Source organism: Pongo abelii, chromosome 20 (assembly GCF_028885655.2).
Source record: "Pongo abelii isolate AG06213 chromosome 20, NHGRI_mPonAbe1-v2.0_pri, whole genome shotgun sequence".
In the NCBI taxonomy this organism is placed as follows: Eukaryota; Metazoa; Chordata; class Mammalia; order Primates; family Hominidae; genus Pongo; species Pongo abelii.
The window spans coordinates 12,902,214-12,924,475 of NC_072005.2; the positions used below are offsets into that span (position 1 = coordinate 12,902,214).

Sequence of the window (22,262 nt, forward strand, 5' to 3'; positions counted from 1 at the left end):
GCAGGGGAATGGCGGAGTTTGGGGGCGGGGTCGAAGGGGGCGTGTCTTCCCTAACCACGCCCCCTCCGTGCAGCAAGCGATTCTCCGCGTCCGAGGCCAGTTTCCTAGAGGGAGAGGCCAGTCCCCCGTTGGGCGCCCGCCGCCGTTTCTCGGCGCTGCTGGAGCCCAGCCGCTTCAGCGCCCCCCAAGAGGACGAGGATGAGGCCCGGCTGCGCAGGCCTCCCCGGCCCAGCTCCGACCCCCCGGGCTCCCTGTATGCACGGGCCCCCAAAGAGGAGACTCATGGGGAAGGCACCTCCAGCGCCGGGGAATCCGAGGCCAGTGAGTGCCCTATCGTGCTGCCTTCCCCAATCTTCCCCAATGTCCTACTGGTCATATAGTGAGCATTCCACGAGCCTGGTGCTGTTTATGAAATATCTCAGGTCCTATTCATATTGCAATTTGGGATTTTTTTTTTTTTTTTTTTTTTTTTGAGACAGAGTCTCACTCCATCACCCAGGCTAGAGAGCAGTGGCGTGATCTCGGCTCACTGCAAACTCCACCTCCCAAGTTCAAGTGGTTCTCGCACCTCAGCCTCCCGAGTAGCTGGGATTACAGGCGCGTGCCACCACCCCCAGCTAATTTTTGTATTTTTAGTAGAGACGGGGTTTCATCATGTTGGCAAAGCTGGTCTCGAACTCCTGACCTCAAGTGATCTGCCTTCCTTGGCCTACCAAAGTGCTGGGGTTACAGTCATGAGCCACCGCGCCCAGACCAATTTGGGATTCTTAACATTAGAAACACCCCAATGCCATGGTCAGTCAGTGATAAAGACCGATACAGACTATGTCTCTATATGAGGAGCAGTGCGGCATGCAGGTTACCTGCTCAGATGAAACTCACCATCCATCAGGGGTAAAAAGTGGGAAGAGCATCCAGGCAGGGAAACAGTATGTGGGAAATCCCCGGCCTTGGACTGATTCCTAACACACCTGCTTTCTGTTGCAGCTGACCGCCCACGCCCAGGTGACCTCTGCCCACCCTCAAAGGATGGGGACGCATCAGGCCCAAGGGCTACCAATGACTTGGTTCTGCGCCGGGCGCGGCACCAGCAGATGTCGGGGGATGCGGCAGTAGAGAAGAGGCCTTCTCGAACTGGGGGCAAAGTCATCAAATCAGCCTCAGCCACTGCCTTATCTGTCATGATTCCTGCAGGTAATGCTGGGCCCCACTTGGCAGGGGAGGGGCTGCCCCCCATTTGAGGCAGGACAGACCAATGAAAATGCTGCATTTTCCCTGTCCACCGTGATTGGCTTCAGGCTGGACCAATGAGAGGCTGCTCTGCCACTTTGACTTGGGAGGAGGGAGGAGCAGATACAGGGAGATGTGTATCTTCTTGGTTCTGATTTCTGACCATGGTTGTGTGTCTGTAGTGGACCCACATGGAAGCTCACCCCTTGCTAGTCCCATGTCTCCACGATCTCTGTCCTCCAACCCATCCTCACGGGACTCCTCACCCAGCCGGGACTACTCGCCAGCTGTCAGTGGGCTCCGCTCCCCCATCACCATCCAGCGCTCGGGCAAGAAGTATGGCTTCACACTGCGTGCCATCCGTGTCTACATGGGTGACACGGATGTCTATAGTGTCCACCACATTGTCTGGGTGAGTACTCATGGGTGGAGTCTCCATCACAGAGTGGAGGATGGTGGGGAAAAGGCCCCTTCAGCTCAAACCAGTTAGCCTGGGTGAGACACCTCTGTGACCCTCTATGCCTCTTCCCTCTCTGAACCTGTTTCTTTTTTCTTTTACTTTTTTATTTTAGGCGGAGACTCATTCTGTCGCCAGGCTGGAGTGCAGTGGCACAATCTCGGCCCACTGCAACCTCCGCCTCCTAAGTTCAAGCCATTCTCCTGCCTCAACCTTCCGAGTAGCTGGGACTACAGACAGGCGCGCGACACCACGCGCACCTAATTTGTGTATTTTTAGTAGAGACGGGGTTTCACCATGTTGGCTAGGGTGGTCTCAATCTCTTGACCTCGTGATTCACCCACCTCGGCCTCCCAAAGTGCTGGGATTACAGGCGTGAGCCACGGCGCCTGGCTGAGACTGTTTCTTCATCTGCAAAATGGGGAGAATAGGCCAGGCGCAGTGGCTCACGCCTGTAATCCCAGCACTTCGGGAGGCTGAGGTGGGCAGATCACTGGAGGTCAGGAGTTTGAGACTAGCCTGGCCAATATGGTGAAACCCTGTCTCTATTAAAAATACAAAAATTGCGCCGGGCGCGGTGGCTGTAATCCTGGCACTTTGGGAGGCCAAGGCGGGTGGATCATGAGGTCAGGAGATCGAGACCATCCTGGCTAACACGGTGAAACCGCCTCTCTACTAAAAATACAAAAAATTAGCTGGACATGGTGGTGGGCGCCTGTAGTCCCAGCTACTCAGGAGGCTGAGGCAGGAGAATCGCTTGAACCCGGGAGGCGGAGCTTGCAGTGAGCCGAGATTGCACCACTGCACTCTAGCCTGGGCGACAGAGCAAGACTCCGTCTCAAAAAAAAAAAAAAAAAAAAAAAAAAAAAAAAAAAATTGGCCAGGCGCAGTGGCTCACGCCTGTAATCCCAGCACTTTGGGAGGCCGAGGTGGGTGGATCACGAGGTCAGGAGTTCGAGACCAGCCTGACCAACATGGTGAAAACCCATCTCTACTAAAAATACAAAAAAAATTAGCCAGGCGTGGTGGCGGATGCCTGTAATCCCAGCTACTCAGGAGGCTGAGACAGCAGAATCGCGTGAACCCGGGAGGCGGAGCTTGCAGTGAGCCGACATCGCACCACTGCACTCCAGCCTGGGTGACAGAGCGAAAGACTCCGTCTCAAAAAAAAAAAAAAAATTAACCGGAGGTAGTGGCGCATGTCTGTAATCCCAGCTACTTGGGAGGCTGAGGCAGGAGAATCGCTTGAACCTGGGAGGCGGGTGTTGCTGTGAGCCAGGATTGTGCCACAGCACTCCAGCCTGGGTGACAGAGTGAGACTCCGTCCAAAAAAAAAAAAAAAATGTGGGGGGAGGAATAATTAATATTTCACAAGGTGTTATGAGGATTCTAATGCATGCAGAGCTAAGTGTCCTGCATATAAGTTTAGGAGCTTTCCTTGTTACCAATCCCACTAACCGTGTCCCTATGGGATGCTCTTTTCCCAGCACGTGGAGGAAGGAGGCCCAGCCCAAGAGGCAGGACTCTGTGCTGGGGACCTCATCACCCACGTGAACGGGGAGCCTGTGCATGGCATGGTGCATCCTGAGGTCGTGGAGCTGATCCTTAAGGTGAGTGCATGGAAGGAGGCACCCTGGGCGGAGGGTGGGGGAGGCCTGAGCAGCCCCTAGCAGAGCATTTTCCCCCATTCTTCCCCCAGAGTGGCAACAAGGTAGCAGTGACCACAACGCCCTTCGAAAATACCTCTATCCGCATTGGTCCCGCAAGGCGCAGCAGCTACAAGGCTAAAATGGCTCGGAGGAACAAGCGACCCTCCGCCAAGGAGGGCCAGGAGAGGTGGGCACAGCCGTAAACAGCCTGGTCTTTGGGCAGTGGGTGGAACTCAGGCGGGAGGGGCACAGATGAGGATGGAGAAGGGAAGAGCACGGGAAAGGTGGCGGGAACAAATGACCAACAAGCAAAGGGAAGAGGACAATTAAGAGGGGCTGCGGGCTGGGCACGGTGGCTCACGCCTGTAACCCCAGGACTTTGGGAGGCCGAGACGGGCAGATCACGAGGTCAGGAGTTCGAGACCAGCCTGGGCAATATGGTGAAACCCCATCTCTACTAAAAATACAAAAATTAGCCTGGCATGGTGGTGCTCGCCTGTAGTCCCAGCTACTTAGGAGGCTGAGGCAGAAGAATCCCTTGAACCCGGGAGGTGGATGTTGCAGTGAGCCAAGATTGTGCTACTGCACTCCAACCTAGGCAACAGAGTGAGACTCCGTCTCAAACAAACAAACAAACAACAACAAAAAAATAGGGGCTGGGATGACTCACACCTGTAATCACAGCACTTTGGGAGGCTGAGGCAGAAGGATCACTTGAGCCCAGGAGTCAAGATTAGGGGCAATATAGAGAGACCCCGTCTCTACAAAAAGTTTTAAAAACTAGCTGGGTTTGGTGGCACACACCTGTGGTCTCAGGTACTCGGAGGCTGAAGTGGAGGATTGCTTGAGCCTGGGAGGTCGAGGCTGCAGTGGGCTATGATCTCACCACTGCAGTCCAGCTGTGACAACAGAGCTAGACTCTATTTCAAAAAAAAAAAAAAAGAGGGGCTGTAAAAGTGGAAGGAGCCAAGAATGGAAGCTGTGCCAAGTTTCTAGGATCAGAGAAAAGCATTGTAGGAGGGTCTTGCACATATAGGCAGGCCCAGGAGATGTGATCTGGAAAGGGAGATGTCCAGAGACGGTGGGGGTCCAGGAGATGGTCCTATCCTGTTAGATGTGTTTAGACAGAACTGGGAAAGGCTAGAATAAGAAATGTCTATCTGGAATGAGCATGCCAGGCAAGGTTCAGCCAACTGAAATCCTATCTTCCCTTATAGATAGGAGGAGCTAGGTGGGAGGTGGGTGGGGCCAGAGGAGTATTCTTTTTTTTTTTTAGTATTCAGTTTTGATCAGTGAGTTTGGCCCAGACAAGTACAGGGATTTGGGTGAGAGGAGCCAGTCGGGGTTGAGTTAAATACATTTCTTCCCACTCTTATAGGTGGGTTGTAGTGGAAGAGGAGGGACTAGACGCAGGTGGGACCAAGTTGGTTTTGTTTGGATGTGTTTCTAGCCTGGACTGGGAGTGGCCAAAAGGTTGGGCGGGACCTGAAGTGGGAGGAGGGAGGAGCCAAGCAGCACTGAGTTAAGGGAAGTTCTGTCTTGACAGGTGGGTTGTAGTGAAAGACAGAGGGACTAGAGGGGTGGGCAGGACTAGAAGAGGTTGTTTTTGGCCGGGCGAGGTGGTTCACGCCTGTAATCCCAGCACTTTGGGAGGCCGAGGTGGGTGGCTCACCTGAGGTCAGGAGTTCGAGACCAGCCTGACCAACATGGTGAAACCCCATCTCTACTAAAAATACAAAAATTAGCTGGGAGTGGTGGCTCACTCCTGTAGTCCCACCTACTCAGGAGGCTACTCACGAGGCTGAAGCACGATAATCGCTTGAACCCGGGAGGTAGAGGTTGCAGTGAGCCGAGATCGTGTCATTGCACTCCAGCCTGGGCGACAAGAGCGAAACTTCGTCTCAAAAAAAAAAAAAAAAAGTTGGTTTTGTTTGGATGAGTGTTTGTAGCCAGAATTGGGAGTGGCCTAAAGTTGGGCGGGGCCTGAAGTAGGAGGAGCTAAAGGAAGTTCTATCTTGATAGGTGGGTTGTAGTGGAAGAGGGAGGAGCTAGAGAGGTGGGCGGGGCAGAATAGGTTGGTTTTGTTTGGATTCTTGTTTCTAGCTTGGACTAGCAGTGGCCAAAGGGGGTGGGTGGGGACTGAAGTGGGAGGAGCCAAGCAGCACTGAGCTAAAGGAAGTTCTTTGTCTTGATAGGTGGGTTGTAGCTGGAGAGGGAAGGGCCAGAAGGGGTGAGTGGTTACCGTTGTGAGGCCGTGAAATGGGCGGAGCCCTGAGCTCTGGCGTCCAGGTCAAGGACGCTTGGCCCCTCCCTGTCCAGCAGCAAGAAGCGCAGCTCCCTCTTCCGGAAGATCACGAAGCAGTCGAACCTGCTGCATACTAGCCGCTCGCTGTCGTCGCTGAACCGCTCGCTGTCATCCAGCGATAGTCTCCCGGGCTCGCCTACGCACGGGCTGCCGGCGCGCTCGCCCACGCACAGCTACCGCTCCACGCCTGACTCCGCCTACCTAGGTATTACCTCCTGCACCTGCGCGGGGACCGAGCAGCGCGGGGTGGCCTGGCTGGTGCTCGGGCTGTACTCACTCGCTTCACCTCCCGTCTCCCGCAGGCGCCTCATCCCAGAGCAGCTCCCCAGCATCAAGCACGCCCAACTCGCCTGCGTCGTCGGCGTCGCACCACATTCGGCCCAGCACGCTGCACGGACTGTCGCCAAAGCTCCATCGCCAGTACCGCTCTGCGCGATGCAAGTCGGCTGGCAACATCCCTCTATCGCCGCTGGCACACACGCCGTCCCCCACGCAGGCATCACCGCCGCCACTGCCGGGCCACACGGTGGGCAGCTCGCACACTACGCAGAGCTTCCCGGCCAAACTGCACTCATCGCCTCCCGTCGTGCGCCCGCGCCCCAAGAGTGCCGAGCCCCCTCGCTCGCCGCTCCTCAAGCGCGTGCAGTCGGCTGAGAAGCTGGGAGCCTCCTTGAGTGCGGACAAGAAGGGCGCGCTGCGCAAACACAGCCTCGAGGTGGGCCACCCGGATTTCCGCAAGGACTTCCATGGCGAGCTGGCGCTGCATAGCCTTGCCGAGTCCGACGGTGAGACGCCCCCAGTCGAGGGCCCTGGCGCGCCCCGGCAGGTCGCCGTCCGCCGCCTGGGCCGACAGGAGTCACCTTTGAGCCTGGGCGCGGACCCGTTGCTGCCCGAGGGTGCCTCCAGGCCACCAGTGTCGAGCAAGGAGAAGGAATCCCCGGGGGGCGCCGAGGCGTGCACCCCACCCCGCGCGACGACCCCCGGTGGCCGGACCCTGGAGCGGGACGTCGGCTGCACGCGGCATCAGAGCGTGCAGACGGAGGATGGCACTGGCGGGATGGCCAGGGCTGTGGCCAAGGCGGCGCTGAGCCCGGTGCAGGAACACGAGACGGGCCGGCGCAGCAGCTCTGGCGAGGCGGGCACACCCCTGGTACCCATTGTCGTAGAGCCTGCGCGGCCCGGGGCTAAGGCTGTGGTGCCTCAGCCTCTGGGCGCGGACTCCAAGGGGTTGCAGGAACCCGCACCCCTGGCGCCTTCCGTGCCCGAGGCCCCCCGGGGCCGGGAGCGCTGGGTGTTGGAGGTGGTGGAGGAGCGCACCACGCTGAGCGGGCCTCGCTCCAAGCCCGCCTCCCCAAAGCTCTCCCCGGAGCCCCAGACACCCTCCCTAGCCCCAGCGAAGTGCAGTGCACCCAGCAGTGCAGTGACCCCAGTCCCACCCGCATCCCTCTTGGGCTCGGGTACCAAGCCTCAAGTGGGGCTGACCTCCCGGTGCCCTGCTGAAGCTATGCCCCCAGCAGGCCTGACCAAAAAAGGAGTGTCCAGTCCCGCACCCCCGGGACCATAGCCAAGGGGGACATCGGCCCCGCGCTGTACAGCCGCCTGTATACATATGTACACATATAAATAAAGTGCGTCCGTGCTGCGTGAGTTTTCTGGGGCTCACTCCTCTCCAGGCAAGGCGAGACATCACACGACCCCAACCCCATGCCCAGGTGCTTTTTGGGAGGTGGGACTCCAGTTCTGGTTACCATGGAGAATGGAGGGAATTTTGGATAGACACCTCTTGTGGTCCTACTTCTGGTCTCACCTCTGCACCAACTGCCCCCAAACCTTTAGGGGGAGAATTGATGCTGCGACGCTCTTGTGTCCCAGTGCCCACCTGAAGAAAAGGTTAACAGCCTCGTCCACCAATTTCCATTTATTTACTCCTCAACAATCCTGATGGCAGGTATTATGTTTCCCATTTTGCAGACAGGTAGACTGTGTCACAGAGCGGTTAAGGCACACAATCAAGGTCATACAGCTAGGAAGGGGATGAACTGGGATTCAAAATCAAGTCCAAACTGGTTCCTGAGCCCTTAGATTTTTTTTTTTTTTTTTTTGATACGGAGTCTCATTCTATCACCCAGGCTGAAGTGCCATGGCGTTATCTCAGCTCACAACAACCTCTGCCTCCCGAGTTCAAGCGATTCTCCTGCCTCAGCCTCCCGAGTAGCTGGGACCACAGATGCATGCCACCATGCCTGGCTAATTTTTAAATATTTTTAATGGATATGGGGTTTCACCATGTTGGCCAGGCTGGTCTCGAACTCCTGACCTCAAGTGATCCGCCCATTTCAGCCTCCCAAAGTGCTGGGGTTACAGATGTGAGCCATTGTGCCCGCCCGCCACACCCCCCTTTTTTTTTTGAAACAGTCTTGCTATGTGACCCAGGTTGGCGTAATCATAGTTCACTGTGACCGTGATCTCCCTGGTTCAATTGATCCTCTGGCTTCAGTGGCTGGGACTACAGGCATTTATCACCACGCCCAGCTAACTTTTTTTTAAGTTCTAGTAGCGATGTAGTCTCACTATGTAGCCCAGGCTGGTCTCAAATTCCTGAGTTCAAGTGATCCTCCCTCCTTGGCTTCCCAAAGTGCTGGCATTACATACGTGAGCCACTGCACCTGGCCATAAGGGTTAGATCTTATAAGCTCTGCTGGGCTTCCTGGCCATGCCATTACAGGGCTGGTAGTTCTTCACCAGCGGCTGGAAGGCCTTCCAGAGGGCTGGCAGCTGGGCACACAGTGTGCCCCCACCCCGTTGCTCCTCTCCCTGGTTCCGATTCATGTCACCCACACAGGTCCAGGGCCCTTCTGGGGACACGCACCATTTGGAGTGGTCCTCTGTGCTGTTGAAGCTTGGGCCGGCTGGTCCAGGGAAAGCTATCTGGTTCACATTCAGAACCTGCCAGATATCCGAGCAGTTGGAGGGCAGGATGCCTACAGTTTTGTGCCAGAACTGGACCTGCAGGTTGGCACCAAGGGCTGCCGCCAACCAGCCGGAGTACAGGTCTGCAAAGGATGGAGAGAGGGTACAGGTAGGGTCAAGGCCACTGCTAGGGAGTCCCTAGTCCACTTTCCCTCTCTCAGCTCAGTTTCCATATTTCCTTTTTTTTTTTTTTTTTTTGACATGGAGTCTTGCTCTGTCGCCCAGGCTAGAGTGCATTGGTGCAATCTAGGCTCATTGCAAACTCTGCCTCCGAGGTTCAAGTGATTCTCCTGCCTCAGCCTCCTGAGTAGCTGGGATTACAGGTGCCCACCACCACGCCCGGCTAATTTTTGTATTTTTAGTAGAGATAGGGTTTCACCATGTTGGCCAGGCTGGTCTCAAACTCCTGACCACGTAATCAGCTGGCGCCCTCCACCATGCCCAGCTAATTTTTGTATTTTTAGTAGAGATGGAGTTTCACCACGTTGGCCAGACTGGTCTTGAACTCCTGGGCTCAAGTGATCCACCCGCCTTGGTCTCCCAAAATGTTGGGATTACAGGCGAGCCACCGCGTCCGGCCCTAAGTGTTTTTAATTTATTAACTTATTTATTTTGAGACTAGGTCTCATTCTGACTCCCCAAATGGAGTGTAGTGGCAGGATCACGACTCACTTGCAGCCTCGACCTCCTGGGCTCAAGCTATTCTCCCACCTCAGCCTCCTGAGTAGCGGGGACTACACGTGTGTGCCACTATGCCCCACTAATTAAAATTTTTTTTGTAGAGATGGGGTCCCGCTATGTTGCCCAGGCTGGTCTCAAACTCCTGGGCTCAAGCGATCCTCCTGCCTCGACTGGGATTACAGGTGTGAGCCACTGTGCCTGGCCTATTTATTTGTATTTATTTATTTATTTACTTACTTATTTTGAGACAGAGTCTCACTCTGTCACCCAGGCTGGAGTGCAGTGGCATGATCTTGGCTCACTGTAAGCTCTGCCTTCCGGGTTCACACCATTCTCCTGCCTCAGCCTCCTGAGTAACTGGGACTACAGGCGCCCGCCACCACGCCCAGCTAATTTTTGTACTTTTAGTAGAGACAGGGTTTCACCATGTTAGCCAGGATGGTCTCGATCTCCTGACCTTGTGATCCGCCCACCTTGGCCTCCCAAAGTGCTGGGATTACAGGCATGAGCCACTGCACCCAGCCTATTTATTTATTTTTAAATAAAGACAGGGTCTTGCTCTGTCGCCCAGGCTGGAGTGCAGTGGAGTCATCATAGCTCACTGCAGTCTGAAACTCTGGGCTCAATTTATCCTCCTGCCTCAGCCTCCCAAGTTGCCTGGCTAATTTTTAATTTTGTAGAGATGAGGTCTTGCTATGTTTCCCAGGCTTGTCTTGGACGCCCGTCTTCAAATGATCCTCCTGCCTCAGCCTTCCAAGTAACTGGGATTACAGGAGTGAGGCACCACCTCTGGCGCCCAAATGACTTACATGCAACCACTTCATTCACAATTTTTTAAGTAGATGTCAGTATGCCCAGTTTTCAGATGAGTAGACCGAGGCTCAGGTGAAATTATACATCACACAGCAAGAACCCAGGGTTTGAACCCAGGTCTGTTCACTGATCATGTGATTATAGCTCCCAGACAGACCTGGTCTCCACCCGTGACTCGAACTCAGCCATGGCCACACCAGTCACCCCGTCTGCAGAGAAGGAGCTCTCCAACCCTCAACCTTGAGACTCACCATCTCCAAATTTGCTGAACTTGGCAAAGCTCTGGAAAACAGCCCCGGCCTGGGATGTGAGTGTGATGCTGCTCTTCCAGGGTTCTCGGCTAACGTGGTGGCCCTTGACCACATTCTCCAAGTCGGGGAATTCCTGGGCAAAGATCCCTTCCAGCTGGTAGTTATAGACCAAGGGGTAGGTGTAGGTCAGCTGCTTGCCTGGAGGACAACGGGAGGAGGAAATGCAAGATCGTTCCAGGTTCTGGTCAGTAAACCCAGGACTCATCCTGTGTCCCTGACTCCACTCACCAATCTTCGAGAACTGAGCGAAGGGAAAAGACACACAGAGCAGGGTCTGCCCATAGGTACAGGCGCTATGAGGCCAGCTGTATGCAGCAGAGGAGGCCGGTGGAGGGAAGTTAGGTACACTGTGGACCAGCCAGAAGCCCCCATCGTGGTCGAGGAGCAGGACACCTGGACCAAAAGAAGGCATTAGAGGAGGTCGGGCACAGTGGCTCCCGCCTGTAATCCCAGCACTTTGGGAGACCGAGACAGACAGATTACCTGAGGTCAGGAGTTAGAAATCAGCCTGGCCAACATGGTGAAACCCCATCTCTACTAAAAATACAAAAATTAGGCCGGGCATGATGGCTCACGCCTGTAATCCCAGCACTTTAGGAGGCCGAGGCGGGTGGATCACAAGGTCAGGAGATCGAGACCATCCTGGCTAACATGGTGAAACCTTGTCTCTACTAAAAATACAAAAAATTAGCGTGGTGTGGTGGCAGGCACCTGTAGTCCCAGCTACTCGGGAGGCTGAGGCAGGAGAATGGCATGAATCCGGGAGGGGGAGGTTGCAGTGAGCAGAGATCGCGCCACTGCACGCCAGCCTGGGTGACAGAGCGAGACTCTGTCTCAAAAAAAAAAAAAAAAATACAAAAATTAGCTGGGCGTGGTGGTGGATGCCTGTAATCCCAGCTACTCAGGAGGCCGAGGCGGGAGAATTGATTGAACCTGGGAGGCGGAGGTTGCAGGGAGCTGAGATCCACCGCTGCACTCCAGCCTGGGCCACAGAACAAAATTTCATCTCAAACATAAGTAAGTAAGTAAGTAAGTAAGTAAATAAATAAATAAATAAATAAAAATGTAAAAAAAGAAGGCAGGCCCTGCGGAGTGTAATCCCAGCACTTTGGGAAGCCGAGGAGGGCGGATCACCTGAGGTCGGGGGTTCAAGACCAGCCTGGCCAACATGGAGAAACCTCATCTCTACTAAAAACACAACATTAGCCAGGCATGGTGGTGCATGCCTGTAATCCCAGCTACTAGGGAGGCTGATGCAGGAGAATCGCTTGAACCCACGAGGCGGAGGTTGCAGTGAGCCGAGATTGCACCATTGTACTCCAGCCTGGGTAACAAGAGCAAAACTCCCTCTCAAAAAACAAAAAAAAGGCAATTAGAGGGTATTGCTCCAGGCCTCCTAGCAAGCTCATCTGCAACCAGGAACACCCTCAGTTTGCAGCGGGGCTTAGAGAGGGTGCCAGCAGTGTTAGAACCACGGCTGAGCTCAGTTTTTGCAGGCATAAACTCTTATAGTCCAGAATAATGCCAAGATTAATATAAGGTAAGGAAACAGGCCAGGTGTGGCAGCTCATGCCGGTAATCGCAGTACATTAAGAGGCCAAGGTGGGTGGATTGCTTGAACCAGGACTTCGAGACCAGCCTGGGCAACATGGCAAAACCCCACTCTACAAAAATACAAAAAGTAGGCCAGGTGTGGTGGCTTACACCTGTAATCCCAGCACTTTGGGAGGCTGAGGCAGGTGGATCACCTGAGGTCAGGAGTTCGAGATCAGTCTGTCCAACCTGGTAAAACCCCATCTCTACTAAAAAATACAAAATTTAGCCGGGCGTGGTGGCACACACCTGTAATCCCAGCTACTCCAGAGGCTGAGGCAGAAGAATCACTTGAACTGGGGAGACGGAGATTGCAGTGAGCTGAGATTGCACCACCGAACTCCAGCCTGGGTGATGGAGAGAGTGTCGCCACAAAAAAAAAAAAAAAAAAGCCAGGCGTGGTGGGGGGTACTGGCAGGCCCAGTACTTGGGAGGCTGAGGTAGGAGGATCACCTGAGCCCTGGGAGGTCAAGGCTGCAGTGAGCTGTGATACTGCACTCCAGCCTAGGTGACTCTGGGTGAGACCTTGTCTAAAAGAAAATAAAATGGGGGAAATAGATGCCCAAGGTCTGACAGGGGAGATCTCCCACCCCTCTATGGAGGTCAGGGGTTAGCTTGGAAAAATACATAGGAACTCGGCTGGACAGGGTGGCTCATTCCTGTAATCCCAGCACTTTGGGAGGCCAAGGCAGGTAGATCACTTGAGGTAGATCACAGGAGTTCGAGACCAGCCTAGCCAACATGGTGAAACCTCGTCTGTACTAAAAATATAAAAATTAGCCTGGTGTGATGGCGCGCCTTTAATACCAGCTACTTGGGAGGCTGAGACAGGAGAATTGCTTCAACCCCAGAGGCAGAGATTGCAGTGAGCCAAGATTGTGCCACTGCACTCCAGCTTGGGTGACAGAGCCAACTCCCACCGTCTCAAAAAAAAAAGAAAATAAAAAAAGAAAAAAAAAAAGTTGGGGGGAATAGATGCCCAGGGTCTGACAGTGCAGATCTCCCCGACCACCCCATGCACGTCAGGGGTTAACTTGGAAAAATGGGACCCGAGTCTCTCCCCAGCCCCCAATCCAGGCCTCACCCTTCGTGTGCCCATGCATGGAAGAGTCCTGAGCCTTGCTGGATTGAGGCGGTTGGTCATTGTAGAGCAGGAAGGCGAGCTGGGGGCGGATAAACGGAAGCATCGTGAAATTCCTCCCAGGCAGGGCGGCCCTAGAGTTTCGCCCCTAGTTGGCCCGGGGCCCCCTTCACCTGGCTGGTGTTGCTCCGGTACAGCGGCTGCAGGCTTCGGCCCACGGCCCCCTCCGGGCTGTTGATGAGTCCCCTGCCGTCCCGCCAGCCTCCGGAGCTCTCGTCCAGATACTTGTACTGCAGCCCTCTCTGCGCCGCCTCCCCGGACCCTCTAAGAGCTGGCAGCTTGTAGACCACGAACCTGGAGGTCGGAGAATGCACAGAAATAGGAGAGAGGGAAGAGAAGGCACCCCAGGGTTCCCCGAGGAGGTAGGCATCCCGGTCGAGTGACCCCAGCCGGACCCCGGGGCGATGGTAGGCCCCCCGCTGCGCACTCACCAGTCTACAGGCTGCCCGGAGTCCCCGTAGCAGCTCAGGGCCCCGGCGGGGACGCACAGCAGCGCTGCCAGAAGCAGCGGGATCATCGCTGCTATGGAGCTGAGATCCAGGAATCTGTGTCGGGACTGCGGGGTGCTGGGTTACAACAGAGGCCAGGACTGGCACCTGACGCCTTTCACTTCCCTAAACTTGCCTGGGAACCGGCGCAGGGACATCACGAGGGTAGAGACTCCTCCCCCGCGACGCGACGCTGCGTTTAGGAGAGGCAAAAGGCAGCCCGGAGTCTGCCCAGACCACGCCCACGACGGGCCCGGCACTCCAGCGTCTCCTGGAGCCTGACCACCGTTCCTTTTCGTGGTAGCTAATCCCAGCCCACGCTCTTCTGTCTGACCCAACTCCCGCCCGGGTTTCTGGATCAGGCACAAGTTTGATTTTATTTTTTATTCCAGCCCTACAACCTGTGTCCAACTCTTGTGACCTTTGTTCTTCTTCCTCTTTTTTTTTTTTTTTTTTTTGAGACGGAGTTTCACTCTTGTCGCCCAGGCTGGGGTGCAATGGCACGATCTCGCTTCACTGCAACCTCCGCCTTCCTGATTAAAGCGATTATCCTGCCTCAGCCTCCCGAGTAGCTGGGATTACAGACGCCCCACCCCACGCCCGGCTAATTTTTGTAGTTTTAGTAGAAACGGGGTTTTTCCATGTTGACTAGGCTGGTCTCGAACTCCTGACCTCGTGATCCACCAGCCTCGGCCCCCGAAAGTGCCGAGATTACAGAAGTGAGCCACCATGCCCCTTAAGAAGCGTTTGTGTTCCAGTGGATCTTCCCCTTTTTCTTTTTTTTTTTTTTCCCTTCCTTTTTTTTTTTTTTCCAGACAATATCTCGCTCTGTTGCCCAGGCCGGAGTGCAGTGGCGCAGTCTTGGCTCACTGCAACCTCTGCCTCCCCAGCTCAAGTGATCCTCTCACCTCAGCCTCTCAAGTAGCTGGGATCACAGGCACATGCCACTATTCCCAGCTAATTTTTGTAGTTTTTTTGGAAACACAGTTTCACCATGTGGCTCAGGCTGAACTCCTGAGCTCAAGGGATCCACCTGCCTTGCCTCCCAAAGTGCTGGAATTACAGACGTGTAATCCACCCCACCCGGACTCCCCTTTTTCATTCTGCACGTTTTCTCCAGGATCCCCTGAGCTAGGAAAGAGGTGACTGTATGTCTGTTTTTTGTCGTTTTGAGACAGGATAATGGTTTCTCACCCAGGCTAGAATGCAGTGACTCCATCACGGTTCACTGCAGCCTCAACCTACTGGGCTCAAGAGATCCTCCCAGGTAGCTGGTACTACAGGCCTGTGCCACCACACCCAGATAATTGTTCATTGCAGAGATGAGGGTCTCACTATGTTGTCCAGGCTGCTCTGGAACTCCTGGGTTCAAGTGATTCTCCCACCTCAGCCTCAAAGGATCATGGCAGGTGATCCATGATCACATGGCAGATTCCAAAGGGCTATGGGAATCTGAGTACTGGCTTGAAACTCCCTTTGCAAAAATTATGACAGAAAATTATGTCAGTGAAAGAGCTCTGATCTAACCAACTCCATCTTGCCTTTAATCTCCAAACTGCCCTTGCTTGGTCATTCCTGGGTGTGGAGCCAAACTAGCTTTTTTTTTTTTTTTTTTTTTTTGACACGTTGTCTCACTCTGTCACCCAGGCTGGAGTCCAGTGGTGTGATCTCAGCTCACTGCAACATCCACCTCCTAGGTTCAAGCGATCCTCCTGCCTCAGCTTCCTGAGTAGCTGGGATTACAGGCATGTGCCACATGCCCAGCTAATTTTTGTATTTTTGGTAGAGACTGGGTTTCGCCATTTTTGGTAGAGATGGGGTTTCACCTTGGGGCTCAGGCTGGTGTCAAACTCCTGGGCTCAAGTGATCTGCCCGCCTCGGCCTGCCAAATTGCTGGGATTAAAGAGGGAGCCACCATGCCCGGCCCCAAGCTAATTCTGGGAGGAATTTAGTTTATAGCTTAAATGATAATAGCCCTTCCCCAAACTAAACTGCCTTTGTAGAAATAATGAAAGGGCACTAGGTTAGGAGGATGAGAGGAGCCTGAATTCTGCTAAAATGTAGTTGTAGTAGTTAAATTATGACCAGCCATTATTCCGGCCGGGTGCGGTGCCTCACGCCTGTAATCCCAGCACTTTGAGAGGCCGAGGCCGGCGGATTACCTGAGGTGAGGATTTCGAAACCAGCCTGGCCAACATTTCGAAACCCCGTCTCTTCTAAAAATACAAAAATTAGCCGGGCATGGTGGCATGTGCCTGTAATCCTAGCTACCTGTTAGGCTGACACAGGAGAATCACTTGAACCCAGGAGGCAGAGGTTGCAGTGAGCCAAGATGGAACCACTGCACTCCAGCCTGGGCAAGAGCAAGACTCCATCTCAAAAACAAAAACAAAGATGGCCAGCCATTATTCTGGAGGTCACAAGGTTTGCAACTTCCGCAGTTATTCCTGCAAATAACATGACTATTGTAAAACCTAACACTGGCCTTTTTAGAGGTATTTTTAGGCTTTTTGCATGTCTGACAACTGGATGACTCCACCCAGACTAGCGACTCTGTGGTCCCCACCCAGAAGCTGACTCAGCAACTGTTTTTCACAGCCCCAGGATTGCATCAAGGCACCCATTCCCTAGCCCTCCTACCCACCAAACTGTTCTTGAATAACCCTAGCCTCTGAATTTTCAGGGAGGCTGATTCAAGTAATAAAACTCCCATCTCCCATTTAGCTGGCTGTATGTGGATTAAACTCTGTCTCTACTGCAATCCCTCTGTCTTGATAAATTGGCTCTATCTGGACAGTGGGCAAGATGAACCCCCTGGGCAGTCATAGGCTGTGGACTCTTAAATCCGGGGAGATGTTTGCTGTCAATGTCCGCAGGGTTCAAGGCAGAAGACAAGGACGGTGTAGCCTGAAGTGGGTGGGAAAAGAGAGGACAGCAAGGCCTGCAGTGCCCAAGGGGGCTTGTTGGAGTTGAGGGGTGTCACTGTAGTTTAGGAGATGAGGGTGTGTAAGGCCCTCTAATATGACCTCTAGGTTTACAGCCTCCTGCCATCTTCCAGCCTCCAAAACCCAAAATTCAGGCCAACGCTGAAGCTTTATCTGGGAGGGGCATTTTTATAGGACCCATAACCATTGACAGTTAATATCAGCCACAATAAGGGACCTTCAGGAGCCACTTTCTAAACCCAGGGTCTCTGGGAAGCCTCATCCCACACCCTCTCCTGCTGTCCAGGGCCATCTGGGAGCTGGTCTGAGTGTCCACTGAGTCCATTTATTTGGCAGTCTGTCTCACTGGGTTTGCATGACAGTTTGGACATCTCTGTGTGGCTCCCTGTGGCTGAAGGCTTGTCGGATTTTCCGTAAGGGGCTCCCCCAGGGCTGTCTATGGGTCCGTGTTTGATATTTGGGTGGATCTTTGGGACCGCGAGTCCAGGAGAGGGTCCATTTGTGGGAAAACCATCCAGTATTGTGTCACGCGCGTCCGTGTGAAGAGACCACCAAACAGGCTTCTTGTCCCATCCCCAATCCTCAGGAGAGTCCAAGTGCCAGGGCAGGGCTCAAAGGTGGCGTTTCATGTGCAAGGCCAGGTGGTCAGAGCGCGAAAAAGCACGTGGGCAGAGCTGGCAGCGGAAGGGGCGCTGCCCCGTGTGTTTCCGGTAGTGGCGGGTCAGTTCGTCCGAGCGCGCGAATCTCCAGCCGCAGCCTTCCCACGTGCAGGCGTATGGCTTCTCCCCTAGGGGACAAGGAAGCCATAAGCGCCACTGTCAGCCCAGTCATGTCCCCGGGTCCCCTGCATCTGGCCACACCCCTTTACTTTGCCTGGGCTGGGACTAGGATGAACAAAGTGAGGCCCCTAGGGCACACAATTTAAGGAGGCACTCACTCTCAGAGGCCAGCCAAGTCCAAGTCCCGCCCTCTGCAACCCTTCTTCCCCTGTAACTACAGCGGGTGCCACGCCCTTTCTCATGTCCGGGTCCCGCCCCCTCACCTGTGTGCGTGCGCAGATGCGCCTTCAGGTGGGAGCTCTTGGTGTAGCTCTTGCCGCAACCCGGGTGCACGCACGTGTGCGCTGCCTGCCTCTTGCGCGCCCACGAACGTCGGCCGCGCTTGGATGGCGCGGCCTCGGCTATCACACCTGGATCCTCTGCAGTCCCCCCGAGTCCAGTGCCCACCGTCCCGGGTCCCAAACAACTCAGGAAGGAGGGGGACGTGGCGGGACCGGGTGCGGGTCCCTGGAGCCCGCGGAAGAGCTGGAAGTGCCCTTGGTACTGAGGCGCCGGGTACATCGCGGAGTACCCGGACAGCAGCCCGTAGGGGGCGCCCGACGCCGCAGGCACTGAAAGCCCGGTCCGCGGGAAGTAGCCACCCGAGGAGCCTGCGCCGGGTCCCGGGTACACCGGTTGCAGCGCCAGCGCCTTGGGCTCGGGGGCCGGGGCTTGAGCCAGGGCTGGGCCCACGAAGGCGTCGGGAGCCGGGGCTCGCAGGGCAGGGCGCACCCAACCCGAGTGATCCTCTGAACCCAAGAGCCCAGCCACCAGCCCCGGGCCGCCAGCATATGCGCCCAGAGTCTCGGGCGGCGGCGGATATTGCGCCCCGGGGGCCTCGCTGGGCGCCAGAGCGCAGGTCTGGGGCGCGCCACCCGGCTCCGGGCCCGAGAAGTTGGTGAGGAGGAGATCCAGGTCCCAGGTGGCGTCCGCGCCCCTCTCATCGTCCTCCTCCTCCCCGGGCTGGTCCTCAGACTTCACGTGGAGGGGCGGCTCCGTGGGGTCAGGAGGACCCGGGCCCATGTCCTGCGCCTCTTCGGAGCGCCACCACTGCGGGAGGGAGCAGGCAGCTCGAGGTTCGGTGGACACTGGGGTGCCCTGCCTAGGGACATCGCGGGCTGGACACTCTGACGCAGAGGCTTTGGAAAGGGGTCTTGTTTGCCTGTCTGTCTGTCCCACTTCCCCAACACTGCCCCTCTAGCCGCCCCTCTCCCCCCTCCCCCCCAGCTCCAGGGACAGAAGCCGATCAGGTCTGGCTGGAGACAGGAGATAAGACTTCCACTATCTGGAACCACACTCGGGGATGGGGGAAGGGGTAGTAGAGCTGCTGGAGATAGAAAACTGGCGGGGGACGGGGGAGAGGATGCCAGCCTTGACTTAGTTCCCCCCCCAGAACATCCCTCTCCTTCCCTGTCTCCCAAAACAAGATTAATTCCGAAATTTTGGATGTCCCCCAGACACATTCATCATTTCCCGCTGATATCCGGAAGATTGTCTGTGAGCCTAGATCTCGTTCCTTTTTTTTTTTCTTGAGATAGGGTCTTACTCCTTTGCCCAGGCTGGAATGCAGTGGTGCAGCTCACTATATCCTTAATCTCCTGGGCTCTAATGATCCTCCTGCATCAGTCTATGGAGTACCTGGGACTACAGGCACACGCCCCCACGCCTGGCTAATGTTTTTGTTATTTTTTGTAGAGATAGGGTTTCACCATGTTGCCCAGGCTACCTTCATTTCCTATTACCGAAATAGATCACACTTAGAACCTCAAACCCCTAGACCACCCTCCTCACCCCCTGCCAGACTAAGCTGAGGTCCCCTCACCTGGACTGAGCGTACCTCAGTCCTGGTTAAGTCTCTTGATTTCAGGTCAAGATGCAGGTCTGGACCCCAAGATCTGTGACCGTGGCCCTGGATTCCAGCCAGCCCACCTAGACCCCACTTTCTAGGCCCCACCTTGAGGAAGTCATCCTGTGTGTCCGGGAAGGGGCCCAGGGCGGTCAGTGTGCTGATGGAGGGCAAGGCGGTCTCGGCTGTGGCCATGGCTGGCTGGTGCCCACCCTGGGCCTCAAGCCTCCTCTTCCTCGGCTGCCTCGTGAACTCTGAGGCTGTGATAGCCCCTTTGAGGGCTCCTCTCTGTCCTTAGCTGATTGGCTGCAGCCTCTGATAAGGCGAGGCAAGGCAAGGCGGGTGTAGTCACTGTTTCTGGGGCACAAACTTCACATTGGCCTGTCTGGGGCTGGGGTTAAAGACTAACCCTGTGTCCAAAGCCAAGTCAAATATCAAGGGTTGAGGGGTTCAGGGTTTGAGGGTCCAGGTGCTGGGTAAAAACAGACATTGGGTCTCCAAAGAAGGAGAGACTTGGGGGTCTTCCCTCAGTTTACTTTCCTGGAAAAGGCAGAAAGTGTATTCTGGGAAGAAGCTGTGGGACCCCCTGTCCCCCTGATTGAGGCTCCGCAGCCCTCCCCCTCCCCAATAAACAGCAATAACCGTGCCGATGGCGGGACTTGGCACAAGCTCCCTGCCAAGCATTATCAGACACCCCAGACGTTGGAGGCTGCTATCAGGTGGGGGCCCAGACCAGCTAGAGCTCTGTCCTCCGGTGAAGGGGAGGGCTGGGGGTTGGGTCTTAGAATTAGCCTGGCGTTCAATTTGCCTGGATTAGGACCTCCCAGGGTCTCAGCCCTGCAGCAGGAGGAAGCCCCTGCCAACTGGCCCACCATTGTCTACTGGGGACCCTTGGGTGGCACTGCATGGGACTGCATGGAGGCTAGTTCAGTGCCAGCTGCTTTAGTGCGATGGGGGCAGCCAAGGGAAAAGTGACCCTCTCTCCTCCTGGGTGGGATAGGACCACTGGATCAAGCCACAGGCAGTACCTGACCTGCTGGAGACCAGTACCCTGGCTCTGGGCCTGGCTGCTCCTTGATTCTGCCCAACATGAGGAGAGGATCTGAGTTTCTACAACAGGAACCTCCACTCTGGTGCCCTGGGAGCCTGGGAAGGGGACATGGATACGTATTACAGACACATAACTCATAGTCACTCATTGGAAGACTGAAGCAGGAGGATCACTTGACGCCAGGATTTCAAGACCAGCTTGGGCAACATAGAACCGATCTCTCCAACAAAAAGCTGTGAGTGGTGGTGCATGCCCATAGTCCCAGCTACTCAGGAGGCTGAGGTGGGAAGATTGCCTGAGCCCAGAAGGTCGGGGCGGCACTGAACTATAATCACACCATTGCAGTCCAGCCTGTGGGACAGAAAGCAAGACTCCATCGCTGAAAAAAAAAAAAAAGTTGGGTGGCCATCTTTATTCCTGGCAGATCAACCTGGGTGACACAAACAAAAACAAGGCCAGGTGCAGTGGCTCACACCTGTAACCCCAGCACTTTGGGAAGCCAAGGTGGGGAGATCACTTGAGGTCAGGAGTTCGAGACCAGACTGGCCAACATGGTGAAGCCCTCTCTCTGCTAAAAATACAAAAATTAGCTGGGCATTGTGGCACATGCTTGTAATCCCAGCTATTTGGGAGGCTGAGCTGGAGAACTGGTTGAAACTTGGAGGCGTGGGCCAGGCGCAGTGGCTCACTCTAGTAATCCCAGCACTTTGGGAGGCCGAGGCGGGCAGATCACCTGAGGCCAGGAGTTCGAGACCAGCCTGGCCAACACAGTGAAACCCTGTCTCTACTAAAAATACAAAAATAGGCCGGGGATGGTGGCATACGCCTCTAATCCCAGGTACCCGGGAGGCTGAGGCACAAGAATCACTTGAGCCTGGGAGGCAGAGGTTGCAGTGAGCCAAGATCACGCCACTGCACTCCAGCCTGGGCTACAGAGTGAGACTCTGTCTCTAAAAAACAAAAACAAAACAGGCTGGGAGCAGTGAGTAGTGGCTCATGCCTGCAGCCCCAGCACTTTGGGAGGCCAAGGTAGGAGGAATGCTCGAGCCCAGGAGTTCGAGATCAGCTTGGGCAACATAGCGAGATCCCATCTCTAAAAACAAAAACAAAAACACAGTTACTCACAGGACCATACAATTACATAATGACATGAGTTCCTGGTCCCTCAGTCACACTGATCATATAATCCGTGCACATATAATTGTGTGTCTGTCTATGTATATGGACTATGCACAGACACACAATTCCCAGGCACTAAAACACAACCCTATGCTATATTGGTTACACAATGTCATAGCCAAACAATCTCTAAAACACAGAATTCATAATCCACAGGCAGGCACACAGTTATACAATCCTACCGGCACAATTTAGCCATAATTGAGCAGACACACATGGGGAGTCAGATACATTGTCACAGAACTTTTTTTTAGACAGTGTCTCTCTCTGTCACCCATGCTGGAGTGCAGTGGCATGATTTTGGCTCACTGCAACCTCCGCCTCCTAGGCTCAAGTGATTGCTCTGCCTCAGCCTCTCGAGTAGCTGGGATTACAGGTGCCTGCTACCATGCCACGCTAATTTTTTTTTTTTTTTTTTTTTGAGACAGAGTTTCACTCTTGCTGCCCAGGCTGGAGTGCAATGGCATGATCTTGGCTCACTGCAACCTCTGCCTCCTGGGTTCAAGCGATTCTCCTGCCTCAGCCTCCCAAGTTGCTGGGATTACAGGCACCCACCACTAGGCCTGGCTAATTTTTGTATTTTTAGTAGAGATGGGGTTTCCCCATGTTGGCCAGGCTGGTCTCGAACTCCTGACCTCAGGTGACCCACCCTCCTTGGCCTCCCAAAGTGCTGGGATTACAGGCATGAGCCACCCCACCCAGTCAAAACCTACACTTTATATAGTCACACCACCCGTCACTTTTACAATATGTAAAGTAATTATTTAGTCACACAGTTGCATAGC

General features: G+C 54.8%; 3 protein-coding genes across 7 annotated transcripts in view; 1 reads left to right on the forward strand and 2 right to left on the reverse strand.

Annotated features, from left to right (window-relative positions):
• The window catches only part of MAST1 (microtubule associated serine/threonine kinase 1), a 36,645-nt gene extending 28,965 nt beyond the window's left edge, over positions 1–7,680 (forward strand). For 2 of the 4 annotated variants that reach the window (XM_024238206.3, XM_054539837.2), the window contains exons 20-26: positions 74–321; positions 988–1,194; positions 1,413–1,642; positions 3,175–3,297; positions 3,387–3,523; positions 5,656–5,846; positions 5,944–7,680. In XM_024238206.3, coding sequence (XP_024093974.1) covers positions 74–321; positions 988–1,194; positions 1,413–1,642; positions 3,175–3,297; positions 3,387–3,523; positions 5,656–5,846; positions 5,944–7,205 — 2,398 coding nt within the window. In that variant the 3' untranslated portion in view covers positions 7,206–7,680. The other 2 variants (XM_054539836.2, XM_054539839.2) reach the window with 2 other exon arrangements.
• Positions 7,545–13,862, reverse strand: DNASE2 (deoxyribonuclease 2, lysosomal). Of its 2 annotated transcripts, NM_001131328.1 has the most exon segments (8): positions 7,744–8,681; positions 8,684–8,694; positions 10,357–10,488; positions 10,490–10,554; positions 10,645–10,809; positions 13,094–13,172; positions 13,264–13,444; positions 13,582–13,766. In NM_001131328.1, coding segments are annotated over 8 exon segments (1,080 nt in total). In that variant the 5' UTR covers positions 13,668–13,766; the 3' UTR covers positions 7,744–8,320.
• A 2,869-nt stretch (positions 13,863–16,731) lies between these two features.
• KLF1 (KLF transcription factor 1) lies at positions 16,732–20,006 on the reverse strand. Its single transcript, XM_002828744.5, has 3 exons — positions 19,356–20,006; positions 17,626–18,451; positions 16,732–17,370 (listed from the first exon to the last, which is right to left on the reverse strand). Exons 1-3 carry the CDS (start codon positions 19,440–19,442, stop codon positions 17,195–17,197), a joined length of 1,089 nt encoding a protein of 362 aa, XP_002828790.2. The 5' UTR covers positions 19,443–20,006; the 3' UTR covers positions 16,732–17,194.
• Positions 20,007–22,262: the final 2,256 nt, after the last annotated feature.

What these genes read in the sequence shown, in the direction of transcription:
- KLF1 (XM_002828744.5), bottom strand. Translation starts at nt 19,442, where the DNA reads ATGGCCACAGCCGAGACCGCCTTGCCCTCCATCAGCACACTGACCGCC. An exon ending in CACAGGATGACTTCCTCAAG is followed by an intron (nt 18,452 to 19,355) that starts GTGGGGCCTAGA and finishes TCCCTCCCGCAG; the next exon opens with TGGTGGCGCTCCGAAGAGGC. An exon ending in GCATCTGCGCACGCACACAG is followed by an intron (nt 17,371 to 17,625) that starts GTGAGGGGGCGG and finishes CTTGTCCCCTAG; the next exon opens with GGGAGAAGCCATACGCCTGC.
- DNASE2 (XM_009252856.4), bottom strand. Translation starts at nt 13,667, where the DNA reads ATGATCCCGCTGCTTCTGGCAGCGCTGCTGTGCGTCCCCGCCGGGGCC. An exon ending in ACCGGAGCAACACCAGCCAG is followed by an intron (nt 13,173 to 13,263) that starts GTGAAGGGGGCC and finishes ATCCGCCCCCAG; the next exon opens with CTCGCCTTCCTGCTCTACAA. An exon ending in GTTCAGCAAATTTGGAGATG is followed by an intron (nt 8,695 to 10,356) that starts GTGAGTCTCAAG and finishes CATCCTTTGCAG; the next exon opens with ACCTGTACTCCGGCTGGTTG.